General features: G+C 38.6%; 1 protein-coding gene across 3 annotated transcripts in view; it reads left to right on the top strand.

Moving 5' to 3' along the window:
• The first annotated feature begins 5,489 nt into the window (after positions 1–5,489).
• Positions 5,490–14,246, top strand: part of FOLH1B (folate hydrolase 1B) — a 58,878-nt gene continuing 50,121 nt past the window's right edge. For 2 of the 3 annotated variants that reach the window (XM_032358132.1, XM_032358133.1), the window contains exons 1-3: positions 5,491–5,760; positions 7,702–7,810; positions 13,321–13,507. In XM_032358132.1, the coding sequence (XP_032214023.1) occupies positions 5,643–5,760; positions 7,702–7,810; positions 13,321–13,507 (414 nt within the window). In that variant the 5' untranslated portion in view covers positions 5,491–5,642. Of the gene's footprint in view, positions 5,761–7,701; positions 7,811–13,320; positions 13,508–14,246 lie in introns of all 3 variants that reach the window. The other variant, XM_032358134.1, reaches the window with a different exon arrangement.

The following is a 14,246-nucleotide window of genomic DNA, read 5'->3' as shown; positions in this document are numbered from 1 at the left end:
AGCAGAGAGTTGGATGTGGGGCTCGATCTCAGGACCCTGAGATCATGACCTGAGCTGAAGGCAGAGGCTTTAACCCACTGAGCCACCCAGGGGCCCCTAATGGATGCTATAGAAAGAAAAGAACACAGGGCCAAAGGCAGACCTTAGAGACACTCCCACATTTAAGGGACAGGCTAAGGAGGACCTGGCAACGGAAACTAAGGATTGCCAGTATGTTTGAGAGTGTCGTCTAGTCTAGAAAAAAAAAATGTTAATTGGGGAACTAGTAATTAACTTTGCTAGACACTGTGACTTTTTTTTTTAAATGTTCTTGAGGGCAGGTTTTATACAGAAAAAAAATATTCAGAGGTTCATTTTGATTTTTATAATCAGTATTTGGTTGAATTTTTATTATCAGTATTTGGTTTTATAATCAGTATTTGGTTGAAGTTAGAAATTTTTTAAAACCTCGTTCTTTCACAGAGGCTTTAATTTCAGTGTATGTATCTCATTCTATTTATAAACCTAATAAATTTTAACAATACTATGCGACATTTTTTTCATTTTAGTCTTACTTTACACATCTGATTAAATACTGTTAAACATTTTAAATAGCATTTAGTCATTTAATGGATTCTATTAATTTTTAGACACTTCAATCATTTAACAAAATTTTATAAGTACTTAAAAGTAATTTTTATAAGTCTAATAAATTTAATTTATAATTATGGAGAATCTTAATTTCTTTTACATATTCCAGTAAAACTGCATATAAATACACTGAGTAATTTCAATTTAAGACCCAGAATGTGAACTCAATTACTTGATTATACAACTTAAATTTAAAATTAAGTCTAATTGAATAGGCCAAATTCTCTCAAATATCACACATTACATTTTTGAAATACTAAATATGCCTAAATTTCATATAATTACCCGTACATTTCTGTGTTTAAATAAAAATATTCTGAAGGTAAAAATAAGCTTTTCTCAAAGGAAACATTGGTGTCATCACAGTCTTCAAGGATACTCCCTTAGATATTTAAGATTTGCGTAGCTATCTAAGATACTGAGCAGGGATACTCACATCTGTGCCTGTGATGCCCTATTGTCGTCCCTGTATCAACCCACTAAATGGTCATGTGGATTTCAAAATCCATGTAGATTACATGCTTGGATCTGGATTTAACCTAATACTTCTTCTCATAAGACTCTGCAACCCAGTGATTATACCACTAAACTCAGTTTTCTTTGGTTCTTATGTTATTTAAAATAAGCAAACAAGCAAATCTGTAAGTCTGTTACTTGTGCTCTTGATGGAAACCTACACTTTTGTCATGCTTTTCCTATTTGGTTGGAATGGATGCCGTTATGGGCCTAGATAACTCTAGAGAACGGCATCCCAAGCTTCAGCCATTCTGCTGACAGAGAAAGGGCAGGGTGGGAAGAGAGAGAGAGGGAGGGGAGATAGGCTGGGGCTGGATGGACAGAGAAAGAGAATTGACTACTACCTCGGTAGTTTTGGGAAGACAGTGTTGGGGTCGATTCCACGTTAAAACATGTTAACCCCCTAGGGCCTGCCTGGGCCTACTTGGCCATAGTGACTCCATGTTGCCTAGGTAGACATTTTGTTGTCTAGAAAAGTTACTGCTCTCGGTTCCAGGTAACTGTTACCAAAACACAACACATAAAACAAGGTAACTGTTACTAAAACACACACCTAAAACAAGACCATTTTGTTGTTTAATAAAGCCTCAACAGTTACTAGTGTTGGTTCTAGGTAACCGTTACTAAAACATACAGGTAGGAGACATCCAATCAGCCAAAGCCACATATGCAGATGTCTGCGCTTGTGCCCTATAAAAACTAGCCTGTAAGACCAAGGGGCATCGCTCTCTTCGGAGGCGGCCCTGGCCGGTCAGTCTGACTTCTAATGCTTGGCATAGAATAAAGCTTTGCATAACTTTCACTTTGTCTCAGCCTCATTTCCCTGGCCGGTCAGCCTAACTTCTAATGCTTGGCATAGAATAAGGCTTTGCGTAACTTTGTCTCAGTCTTGTTCCTTTGATAATGGACCCAACAACAGAACAATTGATCTATAATTGTGTATGTGAGTAATTGAGATAGACTTAAAATCAAGTATGGATGGATGATTTTAAAGCCATGACTTTGAGGAGATGTATTTGGCTTAGTTGTATGTGGGGATGTTTATGTCTTTTCAATAATATTTGTTGTTGTTGTTTATTTTTTTATGAGGTGAATATCCTCAATGAATCTAAGATTCAACATTTTGGAAGCCAAATCTTTATGAATTTGTTGTTTGGGTTATAACATGAGCCTGTTAGCATCCTTTAGTTTTTAGAATTGCCATCTAGTTTGCTTTTTAAATAGTGGGGAAAACATTTAATATGAGATCTACCCTTTTAACAGATTATATATTTATTATTTTGCTTTTTGTTTTTATTTTATTTTTTATTTTTTTAATTTCAGTATAATTAACATACAGTGTTGTATCAGCTTCAGGTATGGAATATCCGATACAACAATTCTATACGTCACCCAGTGATGTTAATCTTAATCTCTTACTCTCCTTCACCTATTTCACTCATGCTCCCTACCTATCTCCCCTCTGGTGAGCACTAGTTTGTTCTCTATAATTAAGAGTCTGGAGTTGGGGGGGGGGGGGTTCTTTTTTTCTTTGTTCATTTGCTTTGTTTCTTAAATTCCCCATATGACTGTCATCATACTGTATTTGTTTCTCTCTGACTTATTTCACTTAACATTATCCTCCGTAGATCCACCCAAGTTGTGGCAAATGGCAGATTCCATTATTTTTATGGCTGAGTAGTATTCCATTGTATATCTATACCACCTTTTCTTTATCCAATCATCTCCTGATAGACACTTGGGTTGCCTTCATATCTTGGCCCTCTTTTAACAGATTTCCAAATGCGCAAAACAGTATTGTCATCTATAAAGCACGATGTTATCTATAGGTACAATGATGTGCACCATATATCTAGATCTTTTTCATCTTATACAACTAAAATTTTATAGCCCTTGATTAGCAACTCCCTAGCAACCACTGTTCTATTCTTGGCTCCTTTGAATTTGATTGACTCTTTTAGGCGTATAAGTGGAAGCACGCAGTATTTACCCTTTTGTGACTGGCTATTTTACTTAGCAGAAAGGCCTCAAGGTTCATTGATACTGTTTCTTGTTGCAGGATTTCTTTCTTTTTCAAGGATGAACAATATCCCACTGTATGTATATACCACATTTTTTTAAACCTATTCATTGATTGGTGGACATTTAAGTTGTTTCCACATCCTGGCTGTTGTGTATAATAGGGCTGCAATAAACATGGCAGTGTTAATATCTCGTTGAGATCCTGCTTTCGATTCTTCTGGATGAATACCCAGAACTGGAATTGCTGGTAGTTCTTAAAGTTTTGAGGAAACTCCATACTGTTTTTCATAGTGGCTGTACCGTTCTGCATTCCACTTACAGTATACAAAAATTTCAATTGTTTAAAACAAAACAAAAACAGATTCTAGCTTTCAGTTTCTAGTTAGATATAAATAATGTAGTATTCTTCCATTCCATGTTCCTCTCATTTCCCAATAAAATTGCATTTTAATTGAATCTCCAGTTTCCTCTTCCCCATATTTTTTTTTTAAGATTTTATTTGTTTATTTGAGGGAGAGAAAGACAACAAGGGGGAGGGAGGGGCCGAGGGAGAGGGAGAAGCAGACTCCCTGCTGAGCCGGGAGACCAATGGGGGAACGCAGGGTGGGATCCCAGGACCCCTGAGATCATGACCTGAGCGGAAGGCAGATGTTTAACAGACTGAGCCACCCAGGTGCCCCATCTTATCCCCCATATTCTGCCAAGAGCTTTGAAGAAGATCTTTCTTCTGCCACATGCTAACTCAATTCCCTTCAGTTTTGCTTTAATATATTTTTCTCTGAATTCCCATTTACAGACATTCAAAACTGTGACCTTTAGTGGTGCCCGGGTGGCTCAGTTGGTTTTGTCTGACTCTTTATTTTGACTCAGATCATGATCTCATGGGTCATGAGATCCAGTCCCTTGTTAGGCTCTGTGCTCCACCAGAGTCAGTTTGAGAATTCTCTCCTCTCCCTCTGTCTCCCCACCCCCTGCCCTCCTCACACACAGTCTCTCTCTGGAATAAATAAATCTTAAAATAAACAAGAACTGCAACCTTTGCTAATATTTATGCCCAATCAGCTTCTGGCTGAATTCTTACTTTTATATTCCAAACAAATCTCATTAAGTTTTCATTTTGCTCTGTGCAAATCACAGTCACCTTGCTTCATATCACACTGAAATCACTAAGGTTCTCTGATTACTCTGCTGTGTGTGGAATATGTCCCCTTCGTCTGTCTGGAGAACACGTTCTCATATTTCAAGTTCTTTAAGGGCCACTCCTTTTTAAATGTTTATTCCTGACAAAATTTGTGGTGCTATTTTTCAAAACAGCTTTTAGCTTTAATTTTTTTTTTGTTTTGTTTTTAGCTTTTAGCTTTAATTCAATATATTAAATTCTTTTTTTTTTTTTTTAGATTTTATTTATTTATTTGACAGAGAGAGATCACAAGTAGACAGACAGAGAGGCAGGCAGAGAGAGAGAGGGAAGCCGGCTCCCTGCGGAGCAGAGAGCCCGTTGCGGGACTCGAACCCAGGACCCTGAGATCATGACCTGAGCCGAAGGCAGCGGCTTAACCCACTCAGCCACCCAGGTGCCCCTCAGTATATTAAATTCTTATATGAATCAGCTACAAGTAGAAATTTTTGGTATGCTTAGAATAAAAATTGCATTCACATCTATCCTCAAAAATATAAAGCTACTAAAAACAAGGAAATGATTTATATATTGATATGAAAATCTTCATTATTGAGTCAAAGAAATAAATTTTAAAATTACAGGCATATATATATTTAAAAATTCTTACAAAACTAAAAGAAAAAAGCAGAATACTCAATAGAAAATAGCTTCTTACTTTTGAAGAAAAACCACATTTGTCACATTTAAGCAAAATGCAATATTTTTCTGTTAATTTTTATTACTAAGTGAAACTTGCTTATTTTAAGATAGCTATATATATAGATATATATCTATCTATATACATATATACATATAAAGTAAGAAGTTCAAGAAAATCCTCTACGCCCCTCTCCCAGCCTTCACCATATCACCCTCCGCAAGTAAATACTCTAAACATTTCGGTACTAATCCTACCCAGACATTTTTCTACGCACACACACAAAATACTTCAAGAAACTCAAAGTGAGATCATGCTAGGCCTTTTTTTTTTTTTTTTTTTTTTTAAAGAAAGGTTTTAATTTGCTGTACACAGACACCCAGAAAAGTACAGAAGTCACCATCGGACAGCTTCAGGATGCTGAATGACCCTTGTTGGCACTTTGAGAACCCCCGAAGCTGATTGGTTCGGAGTGAGCTAGAACTACTTTGGGGCGGAGAAACTCGAGTCCCGGGCAGGAAGCGCCTTCCAGCCCTCAGTAGCGGATAAGCGCGGCGAGGGTGGGAGGACGCCTGGGTCCCGCCGCCACGCTGCAGAGGGGCCGCAGCAGAGGCGCAGGGCCTGGGGCGGGGGGTGCGGGGCGCCGGGCGCGCCGAGATGTGGAATCCCCTGCACGAAGCCGACTCGACCTTTGTCGCTTGGCGCCGCCCGCGCTGGCTGTGCGTCGGGGCGCTGGTGCTGGCCGCCGGCCTCCTGATCGTCGGCTTCCTCTTCGGTAGGGGCGCGCTGGACTCGTGCACGCCGGCGCCTACCCCGCGGGCCCGCGGTTCCCGGGACTGAGGGGCCGCTGTCGAGTGCGGTCCTGTAGCGTGTTTCCCCCGGGGACCGTGGTTTGGTTTGCGGGAAGGTGGGGACCGGGCCCCCACGGATTAGTTGGGGGGGGTCACTGGAGCCGGGGCACAGTGGGGTTCAGGACAGGCTATGGTTACCCGGGGTAAGGAGTGGAACGCAGAGACCCTGAAACTGGACTTCATTCAGCCGGTGCCACCCCCTCGAGGTCTTTGAGAAACTGGTGCGCGTTAGGACGAGCGGGGGAGTGGAACCAGGCCGCCCAGGGAGCTTTGCCGGAAAGGACTCTCACCTGTTTGGGGTCTTCGGTCGTCGGATACCTGGGCTGCTTCATGTATGCAGTGGTTATACATAGGGCATTGTTGCACGGAGGCGCTGTTCTCTCCTCATTCTTTCGTCCTTGGCAGTCAGATAATTAGAGGAACGTTTGGAAACGGGCTATGATTTTTCAGCGCCCCGAACAGATCTTTACCGGTAGGTCTTTTGCGTTGCTCTGTGCACTGATTCGCACGCTTAACCCGACTCCGTAAAGAACCAAGGACAACACAGAAAAGCTCAGACTCTTAGATTTTAATTTTGCCTCAGCTACTTCTCTGTGGCTCTGAACAATTTACTGAGTCTCTCCTGGCCTCGGTTTTCAAATTTTTAAGATGAGGAAATCTCTGTAATTTATTCGGAATGATAAATGAAACAGCACTTAAAGCTCCTAGCTCGGTGTTGGGGTGTCGTCACTTTATTCCTTCTCGATGAGGGGATGTGTCTAATTGGACGCTAGCCCACAGGACCAGTAGTTCATCCCTGTCCTGAATTCACTGCCCAGTGAATGACACAGAACAAGCTCTTTATTAATTGTTAACTTTTTCCTAGGATTCTCTGCTTTCCTCTCCCCCACAAGCCTCCAACCTCTTCATTTTGCTCATTTTTCAGCTCTGGATTAAAGCATTTCATTCTCAGCGTGCCTTTCCCTGATCCTATCGAATCCAAGTCCTTTTGTTTTATGTAGGGGTAGAACTGTATTTCCATTTGCTGCCACCCCTTTGTTTCAGTATGCAAGTGTTTGTGTGTGTGTGTGTATGCATGTGTATGATTAATAACTGGAAAGTTCCACGAAAGCTGGATGGGTGATTTTGATAACTATTTTATGCCCAGATTGTGTCATTTCTCTAAATGAAGCCTATAAATATGCCTCATTTCCCCCGGATTAAAAGCCAGCTACCAGAGCTAACCAACCGCTCTACATGATCTGGCTACCTGTTCTCTCTGGCCTCTGTGTGCGCTGGGCATCGTGCAGAGCCATTGGATAGATTTTAGCTTTCTGAAGTTCAAAGTCTCAAGCTGCTTCAACTGGAAACACAGAATCTCAATACATTTTGCTTTAGTTTCTGAAACAGAACAATAATTTATGTGCTTGAAATAGATTCATCATTAATTCATTATCAGCACTTACTAAATGCTCATTATGACTCACCAGAGGAGCAGTCACTTGGGATAGAAGCTTTCAGGAGAAGATAGGTAGATCTCCTTTTTGCCGTAACCTTTAAGAGATCTTGTTTATCCCCATTAGTTGAAACATATTTAATTCAGTCACCTTAGAAAATATTTTGTTTTTATTTTTAGAATCACAGCAATACCTGTTGTTGAAATTGAATTTAAAAATATGTTGTGACTGATCTGTATTTGAAAAGTGTTTCCATGATTCCTTTTTCCCCCAGTGGAAGAGCAAGAGAAATTAAATGTAAGAGAATCTCAGTTACTACTGGAGGTCATTGATACTTTGTGTTTCATGCATGACAAATACAATAATAAGGGAAAATAGGTCCTGTTTGTGAGCTCATGTCTCATTCCTATCTTTGTATATATTTTACAGGTCGGTTTATAAGATCCTCTAATGAACCTACTAACATTGTCCCACAGCGTAATGTGAAGAAGGCGTTTTTGGATGAATTGAAAGCTGAGAACATCAAGAGGTTCTTATAGTAAGCATATACTTGATAGGTTATATGGCTAATCTGTTATTCTGTTCAGAAAATTTTTCAATATTTCACATACAGGAACTGACTTTTTAAAAAAGTTTTATTTGTTGAAAACCTTGTTTCGTATTTTATCTAGACAGGATTAGCTAAACTGTATCACTAGAGAAAATTTTGGGCAGGAGTCATTAAACTGTCTGTAAAGGACCAGCCCTTGTAGGCCTGCGGATCTCTATCACAATTACTCCGCTCTGCTATAGCACAGAAGAAGCCAGAGAAAATATGTAAACCTACGAGAGTGGCAGTTGCAATAATTTAACTATTTATGGGCACTGAAATTTGAATGTCATGTGTGTCACAGAATATTCTTCTCTTTTTTAAGCTATTTAAAATGTAGTAACCATTTTCAGCTTGTAGACCATAAAAAAACAAGGAAGTGGGCTGGACCCAGTCAGAGGAACAGAATTTGCTGACTCTTGTTTTAGAGGAAATTCTGTTTTAGTCAAAAGAATAAACTTGGCCTTTGGACTCAGATATACTTGAACTTAAATTCCGTCTTTGCCCATTGACACTAAAGTCACTTGGAGTGAATACTTAACCTTCCTAAGCTCTTATTTCCACCTCTAAAAGGTGATGACCATGATATCGTTGTGATGAGGATGAATTAGAGAGTGTATACGTAACATGGTTTGAAAACTAGCTCCCTCTTTCCGAAATAGCTGTCTGTAGTATAGAGCAAAAGATGTAAATGAGTAAATTTTAAAGAGTATTTGCAAAGCAACTAAAAATAAAACACTTGTGTGGAATGACTGTATATAACTGATTAGAATACTTAGCCTTTTCAAAGTAAAATACTTGGAGTTCCTGATGGTGATTGAAGGATTCCTTAGTGAATACAAGTTACAATTTTATATAAAAGACAGTTTATATACACACACATATATATGCACAAAAAATGCATAGATGTGCACATACATGATCATATAAACACAGATGTCTGTTTTATTTTTTAGTTTTTTTTTTTTAAGATTTTCTTTATCTGTTTGAGAGAGAAAACACAAGCAGGGGGAACAGTAGAGGGAGAGGAAGAAGCAGGCTCCCCAGTAAGCAGAGATCTGGATGTAGGCCCCATCCCAGGACCCCAGGATCATGACCTGAGCTGAAGGCAGATACTTAATGGAGCTACCCAGGTGTTTCCTATTACAATAGAATTAAAACTATGAATAAAAATGTGCTAGGGCAACTTCCAGGTCTTTGGAAGGGCCATTTCAGCTGAGAGACCCAGAAGCTTAAATATTGTGGAAACCCCTCCTCTGCCTCTTGGAGTTATTTCTCTATAGTTATGCTTAATAGATAAAATAAAAGTGGAGTTCTGGCAAGATACAATGTTCACTCCCAGACAGAGCTACTGTACCCTGCTTCCTTTCCTAATCAGGGAAATGGACTGACCGGCAAGGAAGAAACATGAATGCTTTCACTTATCTTTCTAGACCCTGAGTAAAATGAAAGCAGTTAGTTTCTTGCTTATTCTCCATGCCCCCAACCAAACTCCTCTGTTTAGAGCTCAAGCATTTTTACCACTAGCACAGAAGAAAGAAATTATGAGAACCCAATTCATACCTCCAAATGATGTAGGAAAGACGATGCTAGGGTTTGAACCTGACAACCAGGAAAGAATTCTTGAGATGTCTTTGGTGCAAAAAGGTGATTTTATTAAAGCACAGGGACAAGACCTGTGGGTAGAAAGAGCTGCACCAGGGTCATGAGAAGTGGCACATTATACACTTTCAAGTTGGGAGAGGGTTAGGGATAGTATAAGTCTCAAAGGAACTGGGAAGCAAGGTTTCCAGGATCTTGAGGGGGCTAGCTGGTGTTGGGAAATGTCATTTATTACCATCTAATAAAACCTTAGTCACGAGACCCTTCAGATGTGTATCAGTGAGTCATATGCTTGGAGGATGATTGCCAACATGTATCTTGGGGTAGTTAGAGATAAAGGAAGTTTCTAAAGGAATTTTCACACATTAAAGAAGACTTACAGGATCCTGACTGTGGGCAGGAGGGAGGTTCAGGCTAGGAGTGCCTTTTTCCCTTAGCAAAATATTAACATTGAGGCAGCTGAATCCCTAGAGGAATGTCACTCCACCTGTTTCAAGGAATTATCAGTGGGCTCTAGGTAGTAAGGAAATTTAATAATTTTTCTTCTGCTTTTGTTTCCCATATGACAAGGACCACAGAATTACCGGAAACTTCCTGGACTCTCCAGATTTCCCATTTGCCACTCAACCATCAGAGAGCTTTCAATCTAATTCTACCAATAGGCCAGGGGTTGGTACAGCCTCAGATCTGCCATCTTATCCTCCTTTGCTCTGTAAAGATCCTCTCTACTTCCAAGTTGTCTGCCTCTTCGTTGTGGCTGGATGGATCCCAGCCTCCCTCAGATACAGGGTTGTCCTGTTTCTCTTCTGTTTTGAAAAAACCTGGTTGAATTCTCAGCCCTGTTCACTACTTTGCACCTCTTTAGGGAAATTTTCCTTCCCTTCTACCAGGTTCCTAAAAATAAGATTATTTTGGAAAACTGTTTTAGACCTCTGGGCTCAGAATTTCCGTTACACGCCTTTGAGTGCTTTTACTAGCTGCCTTCCAGACATCTAGGTCCTGCAAGCCCTTTCCATCATTTGTAAACCAGACACAATGTATTAAAACAGGAGTCCTAACAGGTCTCTTTATTAATTGAGATATTGTAATGATACATGGCACTTTTCTAGCCAGACAGAGCCCATTTTTAAATACAAGTTGTTGGCTATTTGGGATGATCTGTAAATTATTATTTTTTAAGAAAACTTGATATTTTATTAGAATCGACAAATTACTTGCAACACACTTCATAATTGATTAAAACAAGAAAAATTATAAGGTGCAGTTTAAGTTACCTAATTGAGCTACAGAGCTTTGGAAAGTAGTGAGGTAGCAATATTTTCCGCGGGTATAGATGAGAAACTGAAGATTTAGCCAGGATTTCAGAGGTTAGTTGCAAAACCTCTACTATACCATTTACAGGATTGTATGAGTTTATTTATCATTGGAAATGAATTTTTCTCCTCTTCTTCATTAGGATCAGCTTTGCTCCAAATGTATGGGTTCCAGCCCTGATTGTAGCACCGTGTTGTATCCTCATTGGTAATTACAAAAGTGTTACGAGGAATTTCACTCATAGCGGCCGGGTCTGATAATCAGTTCCTCCCTCCCTCCCTCACTGCCTTTCTTCCTTCCTTTCTTTTTTGGTGGTAGGGAGAACAGTTTTTTTTTTTTTTTTTAAAGATTTTATTTTTATTTATTTGACAGAAAGAAATCACAAGTAGATGGAGAGGCAGGCAGAGAGAGAGAGAGAGGGAAGCAGGCTCCCTGCCGAGCAGAGAGCCCGATGCGGGACTCGATCCCAGGACCCTGAGATCATGACCTGAGCCGAAGGCAGTGGCTTAATCCACTGAGCCACCCAGGCACCCGGGAGAACAGTTTCAAGAGTCCCTATTGGCAACTGTTCTTTTTTCTTCTTCCTTTTTTTTTTTTTTTTTTTAAGTAAACTCTACCCCTAACGTAGGGCTCTTAAACTCACAACCCCGAGATCAAGAAGCACATGCTCTACCAAACTGAGCCAGCCTGGTGCCCTATGTCTTACATGTAGGGACAGTGATCACTCTGACTTGAAGAAATATGCATAATCTGCATCTACTTGAGTTATGTTACAGTTTATGATCTGTATAATATGGAAAAAATTAACGTGTTGGCTCTTTTTCTGTTATCTCTGCAGGTATACATTGAAAAGATACAAAGACAGCTCAGCTGCCTCTTAGAATTGTGTTATTTTTGTTACTACCTTTTGTGAATACACATTTGAAATTTTGTGTCTGTTGTTGTAAGGGAGCAAGAATGTCTTGTTCCTTCAAGGTCCTACCAGAAGGACTAAATTGGCACAAGAGAGATTCACGGGAGAAAATCAGATTTAATAATGTATGTGTGGGGATCCATATAGACATGGGAATTCCAAAGACAGGCAAAATGAGGTATATCAAAGGAATGCACTTTGTAGGGTGATAAGAAAATCAGATGTTTGGTAATTAGATATTTGCCCTTCCATACAGATGGATCACTCAGATAAAATTGATCTCTGCTAATAATCCTTATTTTGAGAAAGATCACCAATTTAGAGTCTTCCATGTTGTTAAGGGAGTATCAAAAGTTTCTTTTGAGGTTATAAGGGTTTTGATGACCTTCAGCTCAGAAGAACGTTCATGCCAAAGTGGCCCATCTTGGGGCAGCCCACTTTTGACCCCTATAGTGTTATTTTTGGAATGAACGTTTTTTGAATAAGGATTTTAATAACTATCTTTATAAATACAGTTTAAATTATTTTAATAGAATTATAAAAAATAATCACAAGAACTCCATTTTTTTAAAAATTGAGAGTTATTCTTCTGGGCAGTTGATTTTCCAAGTCAAAAATTAAGATAAATTTACAGTAAAAGTAAACATTTGAAAATGGAATTATCATAATCATGTTGCCTATTTGTTAGTTTAAAAAAAAAAAACCCTATAAGGATAGACATGTGTTGGTTTTAGAAAAAAAAACCCTACATATTCAAAAGCAGAAGTGTGTGAAGATCTAGAAATAAATGTCTTTTTATGATACATGATGGCATGTGGATTTTTTTTTTCTTTAAGTGGGTTAAGATGAAAATACCAATGAGCTGAATCTTCAGGGAAACAACACATTTCCAGAAGAGAATGAAATTTAAACAACAAAGGCATTAGTATCCAGATATACTAAATGGGAAAGTAATAAACTCATTAAAATATTTTTGGTAGCTTAAATTCTGCCCACATAACTTATTCATTAGAGACATTCCTGGTCAGGCTTATTATCATCATTGATTTTTAAGTGTATTACTATGCACAATCAATGGAGTACAAGAGATTCAGTCTGAGCTTCTCAAAATATGTTTAGATTTTTCCTTAATGAAGATACTTTATAAAGGTTGCTAATCAAAAAGTTTCTCACTTGGCCATAACTTGAAGTATTTAAAAATAAATGTATTTATCAATCATTCTTGGCACATCACACCTTGGCATTTTGTATGAAAATATCTTACCTTCTAAATCTATTTCATGTAGTGAAACAAGTAATTCCATGAAAGTTCTAAGATGTATGAGCCTTAGGAAAGAAGAGGACACTTTCCTCATCTACTATATAGGGACACCCACCGGACTGCACATAACAGTTTTCTACAAAGATCAGTTTCTCCAATTTTGCTCTTGAATAAGTACAAATTAGAGCATGAAAACTTCAAAATATGCTTTGATAATCTCTTTGATGCGATAATAGTATAACTTCGCTTTTTTAACATACCACATTTCAAAGCACCTTTTAAACGTCAATCTGCCTTCCTTGGTTGTTCATTTGGGATAAAGGCTGACTAAACATTAATTTCTAACCACTTTCAATTTTTGTTCACCAGTAATTTTACACGGCTGCCACATTTAGCAGGAACAGAACAAAACTTTCAGCTTGCAAAGCAAATTCAATCCCAGTGGAAAGAATTTGGCCTGGATTCTGTTGAGTTGGCCCATTACGATGTCCTGTTGTCCTATCCAAATAAGACTCATCCCAACTACATCTCAATAATTGATGAAGACGGAAATGAGGTAAAACAAAGAAATAAGAAACCATCCTCATCTCTATTATTTTTAAGCAGCTTTTATGAGAGTATGCCCTCATACCATCTCTAAGTATTGATAGAAATCAAAATTATTGAAACTTGGGAATATTGTCTTTAGTATCTCATTGCCATTGTCAATTCCTTTCCTATGATGTTTGAATTTGGAGTGATGTTGGAAAAAATTAATGCTTGATGACAGTTGTATATTCTGTTTTTTAGTATTGCGTGCTGATACAGAATATGATATATTAGTACTTCCGGGCAAATGAAATAGACACGATTTTTTATAGGTTTGGACTATAATAGATACTGTCTAAGTGTGGGGGTGTGAGGAAACTCAAGACACCTGGTGTATAGTTTGAGTCTGCAGCTTTTTATTTGTATTCAGTGACATGGCTTATAGGATCATGTGTTCAGCTCTGTGCCCAGAACTTGGATGTGGGCATTTGAAGGCAGAAGAGAGTTTAGAGAGAATGTCTATAGAATGATTATCTAAAGAATTTATAATCTTGTTTGCGAGTTAGGGTATATACTTGAGGAAGAAAAGATAATACAAGTAATTGAGGTATTTCTTAGTATGAAATGTATTCAGTATGAAAGCTGGTAAAGTTAAACTCTTTTGCATACCCCTGTTTATCATAGTTTTAGAGCTATTGTATCTTAACTGAAATAGCCCCTATCAATCTAGATAGTTTCCTTCTGTCCTTTTGTTAGTTGGGCCTTCT

The sequence above is a fragment of the Mustela erminea genome, chromosome 9 (genome assembly GCF_009829155.1).
Source record: "Mustela erminea isolate mMusErm1 chromosome 9, mMusErm1.Pri, whole genome shotgun sequence".
In the NCBI taxonomy this organism is placed as follows: domain Eukaryota; kingdom Metazoa; phylum Chordata; class Mammalia; order Carnivora; family Mustelidae; genus Mustela; species Mustela erminea.
This window is presented reverse-complemented; position numbering and strand designations above follow the sequence as displayed.